General features: G+C 28.2%; 4 protein-coding genes across 11 annotated transcripts in view; 1 reads left to right on the top strand and 3 right to left on the bottom strand.

Annotated features, from left to right (window-relative positions):
- Positions 1–107: 107 nt before the first annotated feature.
- On the bottom strand, positions 108–6,142 carry LOC127278310 (ubiquitin-conjugating enzyme E2-24 kDa). 2 transcript variants are annotated; one of them, XM_051299968.1, is made up of 6 exons: positions 5,611–6,142; positions 4,644–4,778; positions 4,473–4,523; positions 4,211–4,343; positions 3,918–4,065; positions 108–3,799 (listed from the first exon to the last, which is right to left on the bottom strand). In XM_051299968.1, the coding sequence occupies exons 2-6, from the start codon at positions 4,772–4,774 to the stop codon at positions 3,702–3,704; spliced, it is 561 nt and encodes a 186-aa protein (XP_051155925.1). In that variant the 5' UTR covers positions 4,775–4,778; positions 5,611–6,142; the 3' UTR covers positions 108–3,701. The 2 variants fall into 2 exon arrangements, with proteins under 2 accessions (XP_051155925.1, XP_051155926.1); XM_051299969.1 differs by lacking the exon at positions 5,611–6,142 and adding an exon at positions 5,398–5,540.
- A 580-nt stretch (positions 6,143–6,722) lies between these two features.
- Positions 6,723–10,757, bottom strand: LOC127278307 (cyclin-K-like). 4 transcript variants are annotated; one of them, XM_051299964.1, is made up of 5 exons: positions 10,198–10,757; positions 8,125–8,353; positions 7,646–7,950; positions 7,233–7,552; positions 6,723–7,173 (listed from the first exon to the last, which is right to left on the bottom strand). In XM_051299964.1, exons 2-5 carry the CDS (start codon positions 8,338–8,340, stop codon positions 6,815–6,817), a joined length of 1,200 nt encoding a protein of 399 aa, XP_051155921.1. In that variant the 5' UTR covers positions 8,341–8,353; positions 10,198–10,757; the 3' UTR covers positions 6,723–6,814. The 4 variants fall into 4 exon arrangements, with proteins under 4 accessions (XP_051155921.1, XP_051155918.1, XP_051155919.1 ...); XM_051299961.1 differs by lacking the exon at positions 10,198–10,757 and adding an exon at positions 8,862–9,065; XM_051299962.1 differs by lacking the exon at positions 10,198–10,757 and adding an exon at positions 8,862–9,065 and having other exon boundaries at positions 6,723–7,155.
- LOC127278306 (putative fatty acyl-CoA reductase CG5065) overlaps positions 9,188–25,200 on the top strand; it is a 28,563-nt gene continuing 12,550 nt past the window's right edge. Inside the window, exon 1 of the mRNA XM_051299957.1 lies at positions 9,188–9,472. Coding sequence (XP_051155914.1) covers positions 9,457–9,472 — 16 coding nt within the window. The 5' untranslated portion in view covers positions 9,188–9,456. The remainder of the gene's footprint in view (positions 9,473–25,200) is intronic.
- Positions 10,904–25,194, bottom strand: LOC127278304 (serine/threonine-protein kinase tricornered). Of its 4 annotated transcripts, none has more exons than XM_051299953.1 (11): positions 25,129–25,194; positions 24,639–24,778; positions 14,292–14,368; positions 13,957–14,190; positions 13,662–13,869; positions 13,128–13,245; positions 12,873–13,012; positions 12,499–12,699; positions 12,200–12,352; positions 11,860–12,018; positions 10,904–11,711 (listed from the first exon to the last, which is right to left on the bottom strand). In XM_051299953.1, coding segments are annotated over exons 1-11 (1,548 nt in total). In that variant the 5' UTR covers positions 25,131–25,194; the 3' UTR covers positions 10,904–11,595. The 4 variants fall into 4 exon arrangements, with proteins under 4 accessions (XP_051155910.1, XP_051155911.1, XP_051155909.1 ...); XM_051299954.1 differs by lacking the exon at positions 25,129–25,194 and adding an exon at positions 24,180–24,427; XM_051299952.1 differs by lacking the exons at positions 24,639–24,778; positions 25,129–25,194 and adding an exon at positions 19,235–21,239.

Below are 25,200 nucleotides of genomic sequence, written 5' to 3'. Positions count from 1 at the left end.
ATAGTTAAAATATTTTCAATTTTATTTAAATATTTTTAGTAAAAATAAAGTAATTAATTACTTGAATAAATTTTGTCACATATAGTGTAATGAATGAAAAAACTTCATAGAGTATATAACCTTTTATTTCACCTTCTTATGAATGCCACTAACTAGCAGACTAACATTCACTATTGTATAATTTAAAGTTAATGAATCTCTTCTTTAGATTCTTACACGTACAAAGCCTGGATCGAAAACTAATTTTGCAAATTATTTCATCTAGGCTTTAATTTATATATATAATTTTTGTTTAATTATCTTCTTCACAAGATCTTATCTCACCAACTTTTTAGAGATTAAAAAATTTCCCAGTCGTTTTTCTTAAAATCATTAATATTTTAGGAATATCCTCTTCCCGTGAACTAAACAAAAATCAACCATTGATCACGAATTCTTAATTATACTCTTTACAAATGACAACCTCATGTAATATCAATTTACCTCAAAATATGTACAAATCTGTACCTGAGTAGAAAAGTATCGTAGCTCCATGTTTTTTTTAATCAATTCGATTCATTATCGGAAGTAAAAATCCTAAATCACATCTCTGCAATATAGAACAATTATTCTTAGCACCCTAACTGTGTTTTTAGGATTTTCACATTTAATATATAGATAAAACGGTAGTTTCCTTCCCAGATATAGAGTCATTAATCCGAGTTCGACGCTTTTCCTCAATATATATTTTTTTATTTTCAAAAAAGAAATATAAATTTTCACGGGATTTCCCCTTTATTTCCTAAGCGATTTTTTTTTTTTTTTTGTTAATTCAAGACATTTTTTGTGTGTGTGAAATATTTTCATAAACGTGACAAAATCCCGTAATGTAAGTTTGAATTTCTTATCTTTAAATATACATATATAATTTCTAAATTCGTCGCTTCAATTGAAACGAAACATTATAATCTAAAAGACTCGATGAAAAGCCAGAATCGCTCTCAATCATTCACTGGACTGTCGATAATTTTTTTTCTCTTCTACTCCTCAAAACTTATCGACTACCTTTTGATATAGAAATTAAAAATTTTTATCCTATTACTCATTATTGTCACGACCCATCAAGACGTTTACGTGAATTGTAAATGAAAATAGAAAAATTATTTATAAATATAAATTTAATAAAATTTGTAAAACTTTATACAAATAGTTATAAATTGTAAATAGTTGTACTTAAATTGCTACAAAATTATGTGGACAACAAAATGCGTTATAAAAAATTATATTTTCGGATAACGAAAATATAAGAATATACATATAAAATAAATAAAATCTTACTAAATTAAAAATATATATCTGTTAAAAAAGATATAAAAAAAATTACTTCAATTTTGAATTTGGTCGAAAAGGGTTATTTAATTATTTAATTTTAAATAAACTCTAATTGTTCTTTATTAAAAAAACGTCTCAAATCGAAAATATCAGACAATAATGATCAATAGTCTAAAAAATGTATAATGGAACAATTACCGATTTATAGTAGTGAAATTCATCAATAGAGAAATAGTGGTAAAAATAATTTTTTTTTCATAATTACAAAAATGAGCGCTATTATTTTAATGTGTAGATTGTTAAAAACAAAAATCAGTCAAACTATAGAATAATTAATTCATTCATTTGAAAAAAAGAAGTATTGACGGAGGTACTCATTTATCAGTACAGATTAATTCCAGACTTTGGGAGATATTTACAACGATTCTGAACGCGATTGAGATTCTTTCCTTTTGTCAATTATTGGCAATTTTGGAAAACTGTCCAAAGGAAACTTACTCATGCGATCAGTGATTTAAATCAGTTTTAAGAATTACTTGCTATCTTACAAACACCTAAGTTTAATCGAGTTTTTGCTATATATGCGATTTACAGAGTCAATTATTTACAAAGTCGGTTTGTCCGCCTTGCTTTGAAAAAACTCTATCGCTCGTTATACAAAAATAACGTGGAAGCATTAAAGAATATTTTCCAGAAAAAATAGTCCATTAAAATCAATCGGCTGCATTCGAGTCTCCGGACAAACAGTGCCAAGCATAAATTATTTTTTCTTACTTTTTGATCCCAGAGATCAATTTTTTTCGTTTTTTCTTCTTTTTTTTAGAAATACCTCTTCTTCATTTTTCTCCACTTTTTTAAAAACCTTATTTCCTTCTCTCTCTTTTTATTTTCCTCTTTTTTTCTCCCGAAAAGTATAATCGCGCTTCGTTGCTTCGTGGCTCACTGACATTCAATCACACATGACATACGAACCTACATATACAAAAGCTTACACAAGTGTTACAATGAAAGAAAGCGTACAAATATCCAGATTACTATTTCGCATGGCTGGGCGTTATTTATCAACGAGAATATACAAGAAATAATAGTTATTTACAATTACAGTGATTTTTTTTTACTGCGGTGGCCCCACATAAACATTGTCAAAGTATCTTTCAGTAGTAATTGAACGATTCACTTCGGAGGATAAAAAAAACCCAAAACTTTTATCAATGCTTTTAAATCATTCGAGATTGTCGACTCGAAAATTTTTGGCCTATCACAGAAAAGCAAACATTTCTTCACGGAATGTTTCTTCCATCATAAAAAGAGGGAAATAATTATTGAAATTTTTTTTTAGAAAAATTACAAAATATAATGAGGAAACTAAATAAAATAGATGGGAAAAAATGGAATTAAATAAAAACTGATAGGAACTTGAAATGAAATTGAAGTGAGAAACTAATGAATAAAAATGGGAAATTTCTACTGTTAGGTGTGAATCAATGACATGAACAAGTATTATACACACCAGGGATGCAATTATAAAATTTCATTTTCATCGAAATATAATTTTTTGTTATTCCCTTTTAATTAAAATCTTTTGCCTCAAAATTATTATTCTTCATCAGAGCATAAAAATATTTAAGGAAATTTATTTTTTAGAACACTGTTTACGATTATACTTTTTATTCTAGCTTCTAGAAATCTTAATGAGTTTTAAATTAATTAAAAACCTCGCCTTTGACATGAATAATAATGAAATTCAATTCTGATGACAATAAAAATAAACATTTTTTAATTGCAATTATAATCCCAGCATAAGAAAAAAGTATGATATTCATCAAATGAAAATATAACTCGAATCAAATGGAAAAACTATATCAATGAATTCGAAGATGGAAGAAACTAAAGAAAGTTGAATAGAATAATTCTCTCCGAAATCGAGTCAGGAAATTTGTTTGTTACGGACGAAAAAACCTGTTTCTTTACACAAACTCTTGGATAATTTCGATTGAATATAAAAAAAACTAGTTTGTAGCCACTCTTACGATGTCTCAAATAAAATTGTAAATTTGTCAATAACCTAAAAAAACATTCAATTAAACTCTAAGTCTCCGCAGGTTTGTTTTAAGGGAGGGGAAGGGGGGTTGTCCTTTTGACTCGTCTCTGTCAGTTTGGTTGCGCATTTGTCTGTCTTTTAGGCACATTACATATGCAACAACAGAAAATATATATATATATTTTTTTTAAATTATTATTTTGTTTGTTATTCCCAAATGTTCCAAGTGTTATTTGTAATGCTCAAACATAAAAATGAAAATAAGTCTGAGTCTTGTTTCATGGAGGAATTTATCGGGTAAAAAATTTGCACGAGTCTGACGGGAATTAAGAGGAACTTGCCTGCTCGCTCATGTCGCGTAACGCTTAGTCCAAAGACGAGCTATGCGATCGTGTTCTTCTCTATTTTGAAGATATTGCGTTGCTATACTACCCACGAGAGGATCAGCTGGAAATTTAAATTCGATTTTTAATCTTAATTGTAAAATTATCAGTTATTGATATTCTATAACTTTTATAAAAATTTTATTTGATAATATAAAAATTGGAATTTTGTTGAGAATTACCTGGATTGCAATCCGTAAGAAGTGAGCAAATTGAAAGCAACACCTTTGAAATAGTAAGAGCAGGAGACCAATTGTCTTTCAAGATATCTAAACATATCACTCCTTGGCTATTTATGTTACAGTGATAAATACGTGTTCGAAATGTGACCTGTAAAATTATATTCAAGTATAATTAAAATATAATTTATCCTTTTGTTCATTCCTTATTTTCGAAACAAAAACTTCTATTACATACAAATTCTTAAAAAAAAAAAAAAAAAAAAAAAAAAAAAAAAAAAAAACGTTTCACAAACCTTTGGGGGTTTAAAGGGATACTCGGGTGAAAAATGAATGTCTAAAAAGAAGACACCGCCTTCGTAAACAGATCCAGGTGGACCCAAAATCGTAGAAACCCATTCATACAAATTATCCCCTTTAGGTCCTGCACTGTAAATCAAATTCATAAATTAGTCAAATTAGAAAAAAAAATTAATGAACACAATTATTCATTGAATGAAATTGAACAATTTGAAATTCAAATTTGAATTTGAAAAAACAATTATAAAATGAACAAACCTGCAATTTGGAGGTGGATCTAATGTAATTTCTGCCAATTCTTTCTGTATCCTGGAAAATAAAACAAACCAACAAATGAAAATGACGATTTGCGGTACATTTTTTCTTGATTATTCTGTTTCTTTATATTTCAATAATATTTACTAATAATATTATTATTAACAAAAGTACCTTTTAGCAGACGTTCCTAAAGCTTTTGACATCTTTGGATTTGGCTTAGCCTCTTTGTTTTCAGGCTTGTTATCTGCCAAAGATGATCCGCGTCCTCTTCCAGTGCCACTGGATCCTGCCCCAGATGCCATAACTCTATAATGATAAGATATAAAATCATTATTTAAAATTGTTATGTATCTTTTCGACTAACATAAAACGTATTTTACTAAAAATTATTGAAAAATATTCACCTTATGAGAATTTTTATATTCGATATCCAAAGGTAAAGGAAAATAAAATAATTTTATAAAAATAATGATTGTAGTAACAATAAAGATGTTAAATGATAGTGAAAATGAAAATGGTAAAAGTTATGACAGTAATAAACATAAAAATTATAAAAATAAAAATTCTTTTACCAGCTATAAGTTTAAAATATTGATAAATAGAATTTTTTTTATTGATATTAAGTACTAACATTAAAAATTGTAATCTATACAATTCTATTTTTTTAGACAAAAATCGTAAACACTAAGAAAAACACTTAATTTCTAAGATGTTTTCCTTTGGAAAGAGAAAAATCATTAACACTGTACTTAAAAAATTAATTTCTATAGCAAACAAAGATAAAGAAAACACTGATAATAAGAAAAATGAGAACTTTCATAATAACATCTAGAAGGAAGAAAAATATCAAACAAATTGGGGTGAATATAAAAGGCACGAGGAGTCACTGGGTAAAATATTCGAGGAAACCCTCGAGAATAAAAACCTTGATTTCTACAGGAACAAAAGTTTGCTGAGTTAACCTTCGTCGACTCCCATCCTCGAGAAAAAAGAGAATCTTTGTGAGAGCGCAACGCTCCGAATTGAAACTCTAAATTCGGGGATGGCAGCAAGAGTGAGAGGGAGAGAGAGAGAGAGAAAGAGAAAGAAAAATATAGAGATGATAGCTCGATAAATGAAGGACAAAGTTAAAGTTTACCTGGTGCCTTCGCAAGTGCACGCCGTTTTTGCAAGTAGATGATGATTCACGAATTCCTGGACTCTTGGGGATTTGGTTGTTAAAGAGGCCGGTTGAGAAACAAGCTTTAGTAATGGAGGAGCTCTCAATGGAACTTGGTGATCCCCTCCAACTGTTATTGGTCCGGAGTTTTAGGTTTTGTATATCACGCACTCCTATAGGAAACACTGTGAATTGTGGACCTCGAGAATTTTACGAGTATCGGTTATGTTTTGATTAAAAGAAATTGGATTGCTGCTGTGCGCGTTCGGATTGTGATTTTGACTCGGGAAACAGGAGAGGACATACAGCCGACCGAGGAAAACAATACACAAGCGCACAAAGACCAGGATTTGAATTACCCTCGTCTAGGGGAACCTGGAAATCCGGCGCTCGTCCAGCGTTTCTCAAAATTTGCCAGTCGTTCTATTACTGCTCATCTCAGTTTTTACAAAGAAATCTCAATCGCGTCGTCCTTTTTCATTCTAATTCCCTTATTAACACCGGGACATGCGCATCCCTGCGTCACCGGATGTTGATTTTATGATACTTCCGTGGCGCTACGTTCGTTTTTATTCAGTATTACCACCATCGTAAATTCCCTTCGATAGAGATCTTGGTTTTTGTTATTTTTTCTGTTTGTTTATTCGTACTTTATTGTAAATTGAATATTTTCTATTTACTATTACCTTTGTTTTAAGAGAATGAAGATTTTTTTCCTTTTTTTTAAAATGTGGATGATGTAAAAATCTGTTGTTCCTTATAATTTAAACCAATTTTAGGCGGGCTTTTTGAAAATATTGATATTCATTGTTGTAAATACTAATAGTGAATATACTTACTAGAAGTTTTTTAAATTAAAATTTGTCATTTTCAACTAATTATTGAAAGAAATTTAAAAATATGTTTTAAGTTATAACAAAGCATAATTTTATTGTATATAATTATTTAGTATTTATACCTAATAAATTTTTCTGTTTCAAAATTAAATATTATAAAAGAATGACTATAGGGCAAAGAAAATTATTATTATTATAAATAAACAATCGATAAAGAAATGAAAAAGAGAAATGAGTAAATAAAGACATCAAAAATTGTAAAACAAATTATGTACAATTTTATTTACACTAAAAATAAATAACGAAAAAAAATGTAAAAAAAACATACATTCTAGTCTAAAAAGAAATCACGTTTTTGTTGAATATGACAATTGATTATTAAAGGGTGAGTCAGGTGTAGAAAAACAGGAATAGTTTATTTTTTGTTTAAAGGCTTGAACGGGTGTAACTGGTAATGGAGAAGAAACATTAAAATTGCACTGTTTAGGAAAAAAATTTGGAGGCGGTACAGATAAATTTACAGGCACTGGCGGTAACATTGAATTAACTGGTGATGGTACTGGTAAATGTACTGGTGGTGGTACAAAGACATTCATTTGTGGCGGAGGTGTTGAAAACATTACTGGTGGTGGCACAGACAAATCCACTGGTGGTAGACCCGGAAGAAGAACAACATTATTCGAAGTAGCTGCAATTTGATTTGTATCTGTAAGTAAACGTTTAAATCAGTTTACATTCTCGATTCGAAAGAATTTGTAAACGTACCCTCTACAGGCATGGAGAGAGATTCATTAGGAGATGATGTTGAAGAGCTCGGAGTACCAGACGATGCAATTGATAATGGCGACTTTTCAGACTCACGGCCGTCTTTCTTTTTGGGTGAATACAAATCCAGTATTTGAAGGCCGATGTCCTCCAAAACAGTGTTGTCTAAATTCAGAATGAATAAATCACACCATTTTGTGTGATTCGGTTTTCTTCCTTTCCAATCGTCAATTTTAAATTTATTTAACTTCGCTGACACGTTAATCAACGCGATAGCTATTACTTCAGGCTCCCATTCAAGGCACAAAGTTGTACTTAAACTGAAGGCAAACGATATTGTATATCAGTTATTATTATCACTCAACAAAATAATGAATAGAATCAAATAAAAAATGTAATTTTTGAAATAATACCTGTCGTTAACGAAATTCCAGGCCATTTGAACAATAGTTTGAATTTTCGTTTTTTCTCCTTTCAGATATTTGGCATATTTTACAAGATATTTGTAAGGATGCTCAATATCAAATTCAAAATTGACAGTTTGCAGCAAAACACTCTCGCACTTCATGACACTTTCTCTCGGAGTTTCGCCAAACTTTTCAATAATGACATTCGCCTCATTTGAAAATATATCCCATGCTGCCTTTAAAAGATCCTTACTACGTTTTGGAGTTTCTTCTGCTTTTCCAGCAAGAAACAAAGAACTGCATGCAGTAATCTGTAATTTCACAAAAATATGAACAAGTTCTCGCTGTATCTTATTATGCAAATTAACAATAATGAAAATTCAAAATTATAAAAAGAATATTTTTAAATTCATAAAAATGCGAATATCGTTTTCAATATAAAAACCTTTTTCCTGGAAATTTTGATAAAAATGTTAGATACTCACATATAAAGGGAACTCCGTAAAAGAGTGGGCCATATAAAATCTTTGAAAATAAACAACAGCTGTTGCGATCGTATTATATCCAAGACTAAGTTTTTCACCCATATTCCGAATAAAATTAATTCCCTCCTTTCTGTATTGCGTTTCAGTCTCGCCATTAATTCCATCTCTAAGGGACGGTGTATTAACAAGTTCTTCTTTCTCGAAATACACAAACATCTTTACGTAATACCTAAAAAGGACTTATACTTGTTAGTTAAAACGATCAAACAAATATTTTTAAAAAACTATTTTACAATTAAAAAAGGAATTATATAAAAACAACAAAAGTCACTAAAAATATTAATAAAATTATTAGATAATAAATTTTCATTTTTCTTTAAATCTCAATAAATTGAAACCAGATCCTTTAATCAATTTGGAGTTTCAAAATTGAATTTTCTTTTTCTAAACAATAACTTACATTTATAAGGAATTTCCATTATTAATATTATTAATTTTATTCCAAATGACACAATTTTCATAAGTCACTTCACAATTAACATTTTGTATCTCATCTACAAAAATGACAGAATTGATTGACAGTTTATCAGTTGAGAAATTGAGACTTTTACAGTACCGAAAAAAAAGGTTTTTGAAAAAAATAAACAATTTCGAAACTTTTTCTTAATTTTTAAAAAATTATTTCAATTTTAAGGTTATGGTTTCAATGACCTTAAAAATTAACACACAGAAATTACCCTAATAAACACAATTCATTGATTGTATGAAATATCGATTTTCGACACTTTTTATTCACAATATAATAATTTCCTTGTTTGCACATTTTAATACATTTTTTTTTAATTATTTAAGTAAATTATTTTCATTTATCAATTATATATACTAATTTAATATCATTCCGTAATATGCATATATATGCATAGCAGTACACGAGTACACACATGCGCACTTCTGTCTTTTTTTCAAAATGGCGGCTCAGTTAACGGAATCTGTCAAAGTATCATCTAAGCCGGCAAAGTTTAATTTACTCGAAAAAGTGAAATGTACTTAGAATTAAACTAAATAGAATTGTGCGTTAGTCTCTGAAAAATAGAATCGATGATTTTACTTTTTAATCAGAGTTAAAAATTTAACTGTCACTTTAAAAAGTGTATAAAAAATTTCATTGCTCCAAAAACTATTTATATAGGAATTAATATTTTTATTTATTATTATTGGGATTATACGTATGAATTTTTAAATTATAAGCGAATACAAAAAAAACCATATATTTTTTCAAAAAAATATTGAACATATAATTGAGGATATGAAGAGTAATTTAGGATTTTCCACATGTCCCAATGTTCAGGTAAGAAAATAAATTTTCTTTTATACTCTAAAAGGATGTATGTAATACTACAGGGGTTCCATAGGATCAAAGCAATTAGAAGAAAGTAAAAGAAATGACTATCGTAAAATTTTATAACAAAGACACGCTCATCTCAGTCTTGTTAGACAGGTGTAATAAAATTCTCAGTGATCCCAATCACAATCTTGTCTGGAGACTTGTATGAAAAATTCCAAATTGCATTGTACATTGGCTAGACAGAACCAAGGAAAAAGTCAGATTTTAATATTTAAAGACCAATGACAATAGGACCAAATACAATAAATTGTAAAAGAATGTTAAAAACTTTCAGTAAAATATTCCTAATATAATATTCTTAATATTTACCGAGTACACGAAAAGTAAAATAATTAGGAAAAAATTTACTGGCATGAACAAAGGTTGTGATTTATAATTAAAATTCTTTATTTTTAGCGATTTTCTTCCAACATAAAAATATGATTTTTATTATTGTTTAAAATTTTGTAAATTATTTTTAATATTTTAAAAATACCAATGTTTAATTGATTAAATTGATTTTTATCAATTAGTTAATTAATTAAATTCATATGTAAATATTATAAATCTTGAAGATTATCTAATAATCTTAATTAAATTAAAATTGGTAAAAGTTAAAATAATTGTAAAATAGTTACTTAATAGTTAAAAATGTAATTTAATAACATGTCAATTAAACTAACACTTACTTTTCAATGAACGTTCCGACACAATTTCCAAATTATCAACAGTTTCTATTATCCTTAAATGATGGACACAGATTTTAAATCACATTCAATGTATTTTAACAAACACACATCAAGTTTCTCAAGATTTTTATTTAAAAAAAAAAAAAAAATACTCGAAAAGTTTGAAAAAAAGTTTTTCACAAAAAATGAGAAATTTTTTTAAAACAAAAACTAAGGTGACATTTTGTTTTTTAACAAAACCCACAAATTTGATGAAATCCGTTTTGGAGTAACGTGACACGTACCACTTTTCAGTTCGTGACTGACTAATGAACAGATAAATACAATTTTGTCTGTATCGTGTTTACTCAAAATCAACGACAATTCCAAATTACAAAGTTTCCCCCACTCAATGATTCATTGCACATGCGCTGAAATAAGCTACACCCTAGCACACTGATTGGATAAAATATTTGCCAAAGATTTAGTGAAAATTTAAGTTCCTTTTTAGGAAAGACACATTTTCAAATTTTAATTTTAATCACAACGACAACTTTTTGTTTTGTTTTTTGTTTTACTTTTTTAAGTAAATAAAGTTTAAATAATAAATTTGGAAATGTCAATGAAAATAACAATTTCTTTGGATAAAAAAATGTGTCCTTCAAATAATTAAAATTCATTGCCTTGCAGGTATTTAGAAAAAAAAAGTGGAATTTAATCCATAAAGTATTGATTGTTTTTTTTTTATTTATTCAGTTTCGCACGACAATGTTAATCCAGAACGATTCAGTGCTCGAGGACAAAGCTCCAAGAATTTCTGGCGCTCGTCGTTTAAAACACCTTACCACAGAGAGCTTATTATGCTAAATATGTCGAATTGAACAATAAATCTCTTTGCCGCGGATTAAAAATAATATACTCGGAACTGAAACTGAGAGAATCATAACCCAAGATATACACTACTACAGTTCCACTGAATCATATCCAAATATATTTTTTTCTGTTTCTTTTCTGGATGCGTTCAGCACTTATACGTAGTGCACTTACGTGAAAATTCGGCACACGATTACTTTTTTAATGCACTTTTCCAGTTATGACATGCATATTTTTCTTTATTTTTTTTATCACTGCTTCAGTCGCATACACATTCTGGCCACTTGGAGCTTGGCCATCTTTTTTTATCCAAGTCTTTTATACTATATATAGTTTTTTTGTCATCTCAAACATAATACTTATTTAATGGTGTCTATCACTGTTTATGATAGCGGAACGAGTGAATTACTTTCGGAGTACACAAACTAAATCGACTCTGCTTAATAGTTAATAGTAGTAGAGCTTATGAAATGGACAATATGAATTGTGCACCTAAGTCATTCTTTCGATAATTCGATTGCAATCGTATTGCTTTATTAAAGGTTGCTATTTTTTGGTTGGTGTTCCTCGTTGTGTCAGACCTTCGAAGCGTTTGAATGTGTAGTTTATAAATACCCAGTCCTTGTAAATCACTTCACCATCTTGTGGCATTGGTGCTGATGCTGCAAAAATTCATAATTTTTCATTATTTAAAATAGGAATATTATCATTAATTACTAATTTATAGAAAGTAACTATTAGATAAACTAGTGACGCTTTAAAATTTGCAACGTTTAAAAGAATTTTATAAAATAATGATGTTCTACTTACGTATTTCTAATTTAACATCTGGAAAATCGTCAAAGTTTGATGTATCGTCTATAGAACGCACTTCCACTGGAATAGCAGCTGGTCTTTCCCGGATATGTTCCCAATCAACACCCCGAAAAAAGGGTGCTAATTTCAATTCTTCGACACCTCTTTGGGCTCCTAATTAATAAAAATAAAATATTAGATGAAAACAAATTTTTTATTCCGAACTAAATATTTTGATTTAATTGTTTTTTCTTCTTTTTTGTTTTTGTTAAACATTTGAAAAAACAGAAATGAAATTATTCAATTTCCATGGGATTAAAAGAAAGTGAAAGTTTATTAATTAAAATATACTTACCTAACCTCCTATCAGCCTCACAGCAAAATCTCGTGATAGTATCTTTAGCTTCTTCGCTAATTGGTACTTCCGGAGGAAACACCAATGTTTCTCTCCAATTCATAACTTTTCTATATGTTTCTTGAGGATTTTCAGTGCAAAATGGAGGGTAACCTGAAACAAATTCAATTTCATTGGGAAGAGAAAGAAAATATCTTAAACAGTTATTGAAAGTTTTAGGTTTTGGGCGTTTTTTTCCACTGTGCCTTTTGAGAGCACTTATTAAAAAAACCAATTATTAGAAATTGTAAAGCGCTCACCTATAAGCATCTCATACATTATTACTCCTAAAGACCAGCAATCACACGCTGTTCCATATCCGGTTTGCATGAAGACTTCTGGTGCTATATAATCGGGCGTTCCTACTGTACTGTATGCTAATGCTCTCCTATTTCGTTTCCAACTTTCTGCTCTTCTTTTACTATCCATGGCTCCACCACTGCCACTTCCACAAGAAGTCACTATTTCAAATTGAACAAATTTTTTTAATACTACAATAATATTTCAAAGAAAACATATTTCTCAACGTTTCTTTTTGTTATTATTAACTTATTTTAATTTCGCAAAAAGTGTGCAATTGTTTTTATTAATAAGTTAGATTTAATTAATTAATTTTTTTACAAGAAAAACTTACTGAAATCGGACGGTTTTGCTTGACTTAGATCTCGGTAGAAATCTGTTCTGTGAGACTTTTTTAAACCCGTGCAGAGCCCAAAGTCAGACAATTTTATATGACCTCGTGCGTCCAGCAGTAGATTATCTGGCTTAATATCCCTAGAATTCCATTTAATTTTTTGAATTTCGTATTTTATTGTCTACAATTATCAATTATTAGATTTATTACACAAAAAATAATTAAAAATTCTTTCATTTTTTTATAATTCATTACCTATGAATAAAACCTAATTTGTGAATGGAGTCAATTGCTAGTGCCGTTTCTGCTATATAAAATTGTGTGCATTCCTCGGAAAGCGTGTCTTTTTTCATAAGAAGCGTCATCATATCACCTGTAAAAAAATCAAAAAATACGTGATAAATTGTTTTTCTTCAGGAAGAAGGAACAGAGAGGTCGAATTTCTGAAACGTGACACATGTACATTTTACACATGTACATATATACTATATAAAAATATACGAAATAACTAAGAAATTCCTCGAGTTCTGTAAGATCATGACCTTCGTCATTTTAAAAATATTTTAACAAATTAAAAAAATTTACTATTTATTTAAAAAATTGCAATCAAGTATTCAATTTACAAATATGTCAAAATGTAATTATTGGAAATAAAAAAGTTTAACATATTTTTTAAAAAGGTTCAAGAGAAACAATTTAATTTTGCTCTAATGAAAATAACTTTCTAAATCTAATGACTTTTCCATGCTCCAATGACTTGCTGACGGAAAGAAATTTTGAGTTTCTCACCTCCAGGTAAAAATTCCATAATAAGGTAGAGATTAATTGGATCTTGGAAACTATAGTACATTTTAACAACCCATTGGTGATCTGCTTCGACGAGAACGTCTCTTTCAGCTCTGACATGGGCAACTTGCTCCTTTTCAAGCATGTCTGCTTTCCTCAGGATTTTCATTGCATATACATGTCCAGTATCCTTTTTCTGAACCAGTCTCACCTATTTTGACAAAAAGTAGAAATTAATGTTATTAACATAAATATTTTAGTGTCCTTAAAAATAAATAAAATGTAAATAAAACGTTACCTCGCCAAAAGCACCTCTGCCAATAACTTTGAGTGGTTCAAAATCCTCGACACCAAGTCTGGACCGCTTGAGGCGAAGAAATTCTGTTTCCTTTTGAGCATGCTGTAACCTCTTCTCTTGTTTTTGCTGCTCGGAAAGTCCTTCATCTTTTAAAGACTCTTCTAATTTCGCGAGTCTCTGCTTTCGTTCAATATGTTGAGCTATTAAATTGCTATAATAATTTTCCAGAGTTACCTGAAACAATAGAAATGATTTAGGAAAATGGATTTTTTTTTATTTTGGCAAATTTAATTATTAATTTTAATTTTTTAATTAAATAATGGGGTAAAAATTACTTTGGCTTTCGTCGCCTTATCCAACGTATGACCGCTAAATCTGATTGTACTTTCTGTAGCAGCCATATCCAGTACTCCTGAAACAAAAAGTTACAAATATTTATTTATATTGTAAGAAGTACTTTATTTTCTTTGGAAAATGATAAATATCTAAACCAAACTGAAATGTTAATGTTTCATTCTTGATAAATATAAAATGATAAAAAATTATTCTACAATAGTTTTATAGAACAAAAAAAAAAAAAAAAAAAAAAAATTCTCGCGAATAATTCCCAAGAGGAATTATAAAATCATTTTATGTAATTCTCAAGAGTATAATAATAATTGTAAAAACGATTGTATAACATTCTCAAGAATTATAAAATTATTTAGATAAATCATTTTTGTTTTTTAGTATCTATGAATTAGGTTTATTCTTCTTTTTTTTATTTCTCCCTAAAAATTATTGATCGGTTTTGTATATTATGCACATATATTGTAGAACATAAAATGAAAGTCGAGTACTTTTAAAACACACATGTAGTTTTTGTTACAGAGACGAAAAATCTCTACTTGCTTAATTTTTGTTTCTGAGACGAATGGAAAGTTTTAGCGGTTATTTTATTTTCGTCACTAAGTCAAAATGAAAGTCTCTATTAAGTTGAAACCTTCGAAACAGAAATGTCTCCTATTTTAATATATATTGAATCTCAAATGTATTTTAAAATACATGGTTCACGAGTAATTAAATTCTCCAAAAAATTGCAGTTATCCAAAATGTCTTAATATTATTTAACAATTAGGTAATATAAACTGTTAATAATTAAAAATTAAAACTGAATTGGTTAGAATTAAAAAAAAGATTATACAATCTTTATTTTTTTTACCTATAACTTTCTTGGATAATTAAAAGCATTTACATTATTAATTATGCAATAATGATGAAAACTAAGCTTTCTTAAACTACACATCAGAGATATGAAAAATACGAACAATAAAATTACGAAATGCATAGTTTATTGGGGATATGCCTATATCCTTGGGACGTATTTAAAGAATAACTTGTGCCTTATTCGTAGGTCAACTATTCGTGCATTTTATTACTACGAAGAATAATTAAATTTTTTTCTCTCGTTTATTAAGTTAACCTGTTTTGAAAAAATCAATTTCCAAGCTTGGGTGTAAAAAGTACAAAATTACTATAATATAAGTGATTAGTGATTTTGACTTTTAATTATAGGTACATCGAATGAGAATATTTTTAATTTTTTATCATTATCACACTAATATAAGTGAATTAATTCTAAATATGATAAGTAGTTAATTTACATACGAAAAGTTGAAAAATATATATTGCAAATGAATCGCAAAAAGAGCATTTTGTGTTTGCAAATTTACGTGTGTTATGCAAAAATAGATTAATAGAATTTTGTATCTAAAATAAACTACATATACTTAATTACTATTACCACTATATATCAATAAATATAAACTTTGACCAAACTATGTAACTTAAAGTTGACATTGTCATTTATGTATTTATGAAATGCTATTTCGCGAGATTCTTAACAACTATAGATATATGCAAAAAAAGATCGATATTACTTCAAGAGAAATTGCAAAATAAGCAGAAAACTAAAAGAAACCTTTTATTACACATATGGCGTAAGAATCTTTTGAAAATGTGCAAGGAATTAAAATCTGAATAATATTACTGTTAAAATGTTGAGACTTTTTAACGATTTGGAATAAATTTTTATCTATTTCAGCAGAAAAATTTCACTTAAAATACATTTTTTTTATTATTTCATAATTATTTTTTTAACATTAACGATTTTTAATAATTAATTAATTGTAGGTAATAATCCAAAATTTAATTTAACACCTATTCCGTCATGAGGACAAATCTAAAAATAACTTATACATGCGTTAAAAGAAAAAACACTCGAATCTTGATAATGATTTTGACTAATTTTGAAAATGATCTAATGGTAAATATTACCTTCCACCTCGTGTGTATTGAAAGTTAGCTTTATTAGGCGATTGATAAGTTCATTTCACACTATTTCTGCACTCGTGGAGCTTAGGTGCAAGTGTCACTGCAGTAGGTAGGTGTCCAATTTTAGCCGAAGGCATTACCCGCGTGCAATCTTGTGTGACTATAGTATATAGTTGAGGAAGATTTTTCTTTTTTTTAAATTTTTCAAATGCCTCCGACTTTCGTCAATTTCTTTCGTATATATATACATATAATAAAAGAAAAAACAAATAAACAATTTTCAGACAACACTTGATTATTATTTAAATATCAAGTTATTTAAAAAGTGGGACAAATTTCCGGAAAACTTAAACATTTTGTTAATGTGACAAAAAAAAACAAAAAAAAACACAGTTTTGAGTGTTATAACACTATTGCCACACGAATTCGTCGACCATGAAGAAAACACTGCCTGCTGGCAACGACTACCGTTCTACTTCTTCCGTCGGTAAGAAAGAGACCGGATGAAACTGATGCAAACTGATGTCACCTGATGGTGATCACTCGCGTGTTTCTAGGCTCTACTTATACATATCATAGAATGTTTCTATAATTTAAAATTAAACCGCGTATTTCTCCTTGTTTCCCATAAAGAAGGGTCAAATAGACCCACTGTGCGTGTTTTTGGAAGTTTACGAAAATTCCTCAATCACTTCATTAGGATTTAAATGGTTTATAATTAATATCTTAATGTGTACACAAATGACAATAAATAGACCTGAATTGAGACAATCCTTTTTCACACCTACTCTTATCGAGACAGTAGCATATTATAACTCTTGTATCAATAACCGACAAATTTAAAGAAACAAAAAAAAATTACATAGTTTCGTTCTGTTTTTCAATTTCAATTTCTCATGCTAGCCGTTGAGCATTTCATATTCGATCCTCTCTCAACGCGCATATAACAGTACATTGAATCCGTTTTGCGTGAATTGCAAAATATCAGTTTCCTTAGTGGAAATATAATCGAGCAAATCCGATTCAGAACAATAGAAAAGTTGAATTGCTTTTGAAACTGCAACATTTCCTTTAATAATAATTTTACGGCATTGCATATAGTATACATGTTTCTATCTCTAGTTTGTGTGATGATCACGTGACCAATAATTATTTCCACTAAGGTTATTCATAAAGTAATAATCGTAAAGAAAAAGCACAAGGAGCGCGTCTTTCCAACTTCCATAACACAAAAAAAAAATAATTTCACGAATAATAATTTTTTAACTGTAATTGTTCAATTTACGAAAAATAGGCTTACGTAAGACAATTGATCGCGTTATCCTGTCGCGCATGTCCTTAATTACGTCATATAGTATATACGAAACTATTTTTAACGTATTGAGACACAATTTTTCATAGAAATTCTAATTGGTATTTATTATTATCTAATATTTAATTTAATAATTAAATAATGTTCTCCAAATTTATGCTAATTATTGCATTTAGGAACAAAAGTGAAAAAAAATTTCATATAGATATTTATAGTTTTAAATGAAAAAAATAAAAATTGAGTCTACTGATAGACACTTATAATTAACTGTATTGACAGGTAATTAACAGGTTAATTAGCATGTGAAGATGTTTATTATACTCATTGATAAAATAAGTAAACACAAAAAACTGAGAATTAATAATTCTTGATTGAAATAAATATAAACTATAGTAAAATTGAACTCAATTATTTGATATATAATATTATTATATTTTTCAGAACTCTCAATTTTCTTTATTTAAAACTTGTTTTAATTTTTTAAAATAATCACGAGTTCTTGTGCCTTTGAACAATTTAATAAACAATAAACCATCAACTGTATGAATTTTAAATAATTTAAGTAAATATTTTGCTGGTTCGCGAACAAAAGCAACTTAAGCGAATCTAAAACAAATCTTTTTTTTCAGTAAAATATTCTTCCTACTAAACTTGTGGAAAAAATGGTTTCCTTGCGTATCGTTTCAGATTAGATTTCGAGCAACTTTTTAAAAATGATTAATTAATTAAATACCAAAATGACAAATACATTAAATAGGACTATAAAACTTGATTAATTTATGTTAAAAATGCAATTTTTTGTACCTAATGTTCTTTTAAATTGCAATTTTGTAAATACGCAAACTTTGATACCATTTTTTTTATCTTAAAATTGTTTAACATGTGATTTGTATTAAAGTATAATATATGATCGTTAAAGTATCACGCAATGTAACTGCAATGCAGAGCTTGCTATGTTAATTAAAGAAAAAATTTACGATTTTATCAATGCAAAAAAGAAGCATGAAAAGTTGAAGAAAACTTTAATTTAATAAAAATCAGTAGACGGTAATAATACTTTCATTTATTGCATTTTTGAATAAATCATTTTTAAATTGAACTTTAATACTTTTTTATTATTAAAAAATTAAATTACAAATAAATAATATTTCGAATGAATTTTTAGCCACATAATTATAATATTTTCTTGTTAAATAATTTTAATCACTTATCAAACTATTTACAATTGCTATCGATTGAAGCTCATCATAGTATATATATAATAATTCTCGAGTCTCAGCCTCATTTAAATTCAATTTGACCAATAAATCTTTATTGTGAGTAATTTTTCCAAACTCTGCTTTAGTTTTACAAATCTGTTTCCGTTAATTAAAGAAATATTCTGCATCAACAATAAAATATTTGATAGCTATTAGAATTAATGTGAAAGAATTTTTTGTTTCCACCTAATTTGAAATTTACAAATTTTAATTGGAGCAGTAGAAATTTTTCTAAACTAACCGCAATATTTTGTTGAGAAAAAATAAGAATTAAGTTATCGACTCTTAAAACATTCCATGTTTAATGAATAAATTTTTTCTCCAAAAATGAATCTACATTTGCCTCAATTAAAAAGAAAATCACAATCTTTATAAATCGATCAAAAAGTCATACCTGATTTTTCAATGATCGATGACTGATTAAGCTTATTACTGCTGAACCATTTGAGAAATTTTTTGGTAGTAGTTTCACTAGATTGTGTTTTACATCCTTCCAATTGTAGGACCGTGTTACTGTTATTATTATGATGATGATTGTTTCTGATAAAGGGTGGAAAGGTCGTGTAGGGCGATGTCCAACACTCGGATGATGAATTTTGTATTGAATTTATGGAATTTTCTAATTGTCCCGATTGGACCACCCTCTCCTTTGAGACAATTGGTGTCAACACCCTATCGTCATGGGCAGACGATAGTCCACAAAATATGAAAATCATTTAAAATTCAGTTCTTTAAACCGCCACTCAGCAAAATATCATTAATATATTTTATCACAAGTTTAAAAACATTAATTCACAATAATTTAACAATTTTTAAAAAATTGTCTACTTCCTACTTTGTTTTTCATAGAAAATGAAGCTTCCGAGGGGAATTTTTTTTATAATAATTACGTGTACACTTTCATATTCAGTCATTGAGTAACAACAGAATGAAGGCGGTAGCAACAAGTTAAAATAAGAGCGACTTCCTCGTATGTCAGGTACCGTTACATCCAAAGTTGCTTTTTAGTCGCCAATATGAAAATTTAAAAGGATTTAACCAGTCAAAATTCATTATTGCTCATGCAATTTTCGTCAAAATTCCTGTCCTTACAGTAGAAAATTAGAATTAAAAAATTCCACAATAGTTTCGTTCTTACAATTCCATTGTTAAATTATTGCACGATTGGTTCACCAATATCACGCAGTGTCACTTAAAACTTAGCAATTTCCTTCAACTGTTATTTTGAAATACTCATCTATTCCATAGGTTCGAAATTTAGTAAAAATACATACTATTTCACACCAAAGTTTTGAAACGTTATTTCGTACAGGTTATTTCAAACTTTCTAAACCGTTTCCAAAATTGTTATTACATTTAAACGATTATTTCGCACAGGTAGAAAACAGTTTTGAAACCGTTCTCCGCAGTTCTTTGTTTAGACTAATGTGATTCCTATTTCTTTGTATCCAATTTTATCAAAGTAGTAAAAGCTTTTTATGGGGAAAACTCAGGGACATGTACAATAGAAACAGTATTAGTTTTTTTTTTGTTGATGTATTTTTATCGACAAAAAAATCGTTGCGCTTTAACACCTTTTGTCTGACATATCAGGAACATAGGAAATCTAGAGAGAGACACCGAACTAAAGGACAAGTTCCGTGGAAACTTGGGGTACAATTAGACTTTTTTTCGCTCAGCACAAAAGTACAGTTAAAATTGCCTTTAAAGAGCATGACCGTGCAGTCTATTTCTCCGTTGAACATGCGCAACTTGAATATAGCGCTTTTTTTATTATTGTCAAGAGCCTCCACACTTGATAACAACAAATCCAGTTCATATAGGTATCGTCACTCTTTTTTATTTCTTTTCGACAAAGTCTCTCTAGTCGAGAGAATGTCGACTAAATTTCTTAAAGCTTGATTTTGAAGACATGTATTTTTTTGAAAGACGGTTGTTCTACTTGAAAACTAGAACGCACTGGCGTTCACGACACCATGAATTATTTTCAAATAAAACTCTCGAATACTTCTTGAACTCAATTTCTTATCAAGCTTTCATGTGTGACGACAGTTAGCCTTATGATTAACTGTACGTATGATATCGACGTCAATAACTGGAAATCGCAAGAAAATAATTCACGACAAATGAATTTCACTTTGACGTGCCTGATGATGATGATGTTTCTTCTTCAGGGGGGCGACATTTTTTTTTTTATTTTTTTCATCCTCTTTTTTTCATATGACCCTATTGACGTTGCACAAGAAACGAAGGAAATTACTGCTGATGCCACTTATTGGTGGGATTGACTAACGTTTGCTCACTTCTCTATTTTCTGTTCTCTCTCCGGAGTGCACACACAACAGCGAAAACGAACACGCCGCGCGAATGGCATGATTCTGTTTGTCTTTTTCTTATCCAGCGCCTCTCCTCTCTTGTAACTCACGCTCTCTTTCTCTCTCTCTCTCTCTCTCGCGCTATCTGTTCGCTCTCCCCCCACTCTCTTGGATCTCTTACACAAGCATGAGGCCACAGCCGCATATCAGGGACACAGACATGGAAGCCCCTTGTCCCCCAAACTCCTCTATTGCACGAATACTGGGCTAACTTCTCTTCTAACACTAATAAACACCTGTATATGTTTGCTTTTCTTACCGCGCTTATTCTCTTTAAAACGTATAGAAACCGGTTGTCTAAAATTTCCTTTCACCCGAAATACAGAAAAACTTAAACCAAGTTAAAAATTGCTCAAGTTTCTTGTAAAATTGTGTTACTTACACAATTTATGTATTTATTTGTCATGGTCATCATCAAGAGTCTTTGGTATGTTGCATTTCATTCAAATAATCAACTATTATCAAATAAATATTTATTTAATTATTATTTCAGTCAATTAAATCAAATAAATTTTTTCTCATCATTTTTTTATTTCTTATTTACTTTTTATCACAATGCTTAACTTTTTGAGTGTTACTTGTATAAATTTTAATAAACTTTATCAGTATATGAACAATTCTTTCTATTCTTATCAGTCTTTTGTTATTAGGTTTTTTATCATCATGAATAATGATTGTATTTGATAAAATATTTTTAAATTTACCATTAATTTAAGATGAAAATTATAAATGTTAAATAATAATAATTATTATTATTAGTAGAAATAATGTTTTCAAATGTCAAATTTAATAAAATTTAATCTGCACTACTTCTTTTTTTTATGACCTGCTAAACTTTTAAGTATCTAATATAACGTGGTTGTAAATCAGAAAAATCGTACGATGCAACATCTATAAATAATAACATCTGGATAATATGCTGATATGATGTTATTTTAATAAATCTTAATAAATCTCTCTAACGACAGCTGAACTGAAATTCACACTACCTATAGAAAAGTTTCTGTTATACGATTTTTTACAATTTCGAACTTCCCGAATCTCAAATTATATTTTCCCGAGGATTTTTCAGGTAAAATAAGACTATTGAATCTTGAAAACCTTTTTTTAACTTAATAAACATTGAAATTTAAAAAGAAAATAAATAACCGAAATTGAGCGAATTGCAGATCAAAATAAAGTTGAATTTCTGTTAATCACTCTTATTACAGTGTAAAATAATTTAATGATTTTTTTTATTCAGTCGGATTGTTTTTTTTTTGTAAAAAAAAAAGAAATAAATTAGATCATTTCTACTTAATTATAATTTATAATCTAGATTAAGCTTATGAGGCCTATAAAAAAACATTTATGAATTATGACATTCGAAAGTTATGTCTCACGTTTTATTTTATTTTACTTATATATAATATAAACGGGGGTTATAAATTATTTTTCTCAGGTGTTTGTGAATACACTTTACTTATGTGAAAAATTTCTGCTTTTTCATATAATATTTGTGCTGCAATCTTTACTTGTATTTCAAGACAAATTTTATATAAACACACGTGTATCATCCATATCGTAATCAATTTTTCCTCATTCATATTTTGTTTATTTCTTACGCTTGCACGTGTTGAGATATATATCTATATATATATAGAGCGTGCGTTATTCATGCTTTTATATTCTACAAAAATGTTTAATTAAAAAAATAAAAAATAATACTCCTCACGTCAATAATAATAGCAATAAATGTTAAAATTTTAATTACAAAGAAGAAGTAAACTACTGATCAATAAAAATTACTAAATGGAATATTAATCCTTTTTTTGAAATTTAGTATAAAATAATTATTGTTAAGTTTTTATATATATATATGAAATGAAAGCTTTTTTATGGAATGTGAAAATATCTGCAATCGGATGAGTGATTACTGATGAGACTTTGTAGATGGACATTTTTAAAATATCATCAGAATTCTTTTCTTTTTCTTGTAACACGGTTCGTCTTAATCGTATTTCTTAATTAAATGATTATAAGAGATACAGTAAATTTCGACGAAAATTAAAATTCATGATAAATGTTTTTTTTTTATTTTAGTATTCATTTGAATTTTTTGTAATTCAATAATTTCTTCAAAATGCATCAAATAATTGGTAAAGAATAATTTAAAGATAATTGTATGATAAAAAGATTTTTTAAAATGATGAATCTATAAGATATGAATATTATTTCAAATTATTATTAATTATATTTATATTTAATTTCGATAAATTTTAATTGATAAGCATATCTATAGTTGTTTTTATCCATGAGTTTTTCCTTCGAGTTAATAAAAATTATTTAAAAAAATAATTATAATAGCAGTTTTTTTTAATCGATTCACTAATTAATAAGTGATTAACATTCAAACTAATGGAACCTCTTGCGAATAGAGAACTCTAATAATAATTGATTGGCCGCAATATTATTTCTTTTCTAATTTTAAAAAAATATTACAGAATGTGATATTGATTCTCATGCTGATATCATTTATCTGTGTAATACAAATAGAACTGTATATGAGATATATATTTATCTGCAATTTTATCAGAAAAGAGATCAAGTAACTATGAATAATAATTATAATGAGGGGTTATCCACAAAACACTGATACTTTTTGTGGTGGAAGAGGGGGAAGAAGGGGTTTGTCATTAAAATATCACGCTCCATATTAACCGTTAATGGAAAAAGAGAGGAGAAGGGGGTCAAGTTTCTGAAAATATCCATCACATGCTATGTTCATGACCTTAAAAATCTAATTTGAATGAAAAAAATTGTTTTAAATCGAAATAGAACGGCTTTCAAATTTTTTTTAAATTGTTTCTCAGTTCTGAATGAGATACTAATAATAAAGGCGGAAGATATTTTTATGCGCGTCAAAAAAATGTGTAAAAAAAAACCCTATAATCGGACAAAACAAAATTTTGAAAAAGTACTCACATTATAAGCACAACTAATTGAATTGACTCGATAGGTGTGCGAATATCTTCATTGTCTCCAAGCACGGAAATAATTAAAGTTGAAATATTTTTTGTTTAATATAAATGGTTTTGGAAAAAAAAGTTCTTGCCAATAAGAAACTTTCTACTATAAAATTCCAGACAAAACTCTGCTTGTTTGCATTGAAGCAGTCAATAAAATATTTCTCTCATCACCGTTAAAAATAACATCTGCTTAGAAAATTGCCTCTAGAAGAAACATAAACCAGCGAAAGTAATTTTTATGAATTTTTCATTTCTATAAAAAAAATTTCCTCAAAAAAAACCCAAATAAAAAAAAAAAAGAAAATAATTTAATGATTACAATTTATGAAAAATTGTCTTTAACATTGAAAAAATCTATGATTCTTGACAATTAACCTCTTTAAGATCTATTAATTAGATATGTAATTTAAATTACCTTCTTGATTAGGTTGATTCTGATTTGTAGATAGATTAGGATGTGGAATCATTGATGAAGGTGTTTCATCTTCAGCGACGCCCATTGTGGAACTTACAGCTTGTTGATGATGTGTTTCAACTTCTGTTACTTCCTCACACCTGCAAAAGTTGAAATATTATGACAAATTTAATAACAAATTTTTTTTTATTTATTAAACACATTCGCAAAAAAAAAAGACAAAACAACAGTAAAAATGGTTATATAAAATAGAATATAACAAAATTATGGTAGACAGAAATAAAAATGTGTATTAATTGCAATAAATAAAAATAAAACTATGTAATATAAAAAAAAATTGAAAAACAAAATTATCAAATATATTTCAGGAATTTAATGAATCGCGACTAACAATAAAGAAGCAATGAAATTTATTATTAAAAATATGGTTTTATAGAAAGCAAAAATAATTTTGTGTACAAATTGTTCAAATTAATTGTTAAATACTCACATGTTATTACAAGTAAGCCGAGAAGACGCTGTAGAATTGGTACATCGAAGATAATTAAAGTGGCTAACTCCC

Source organism: Leptopilina boulardi, unplaced genomic scaffold (genome assembly GCF_019393585.1).
Source record: "Leptopilina boulardi isolate dan_hultmark-lab unplaced genomic scaffold, ZJU_Lbou_2.1 LbouV2_202, whole genome shotgun sequence".
NCBI lineage: Eukaryota > Metazoa > Arthropoda > Insecta > Hymenoptera > Figitidae > Leptopilina > Leptopilina boulardi.
The sequence above is the reverse complement of the archived record's forward strand: the minus strand, read 5'-3'. Positions and strand labels throughout refer to the sequence as shown.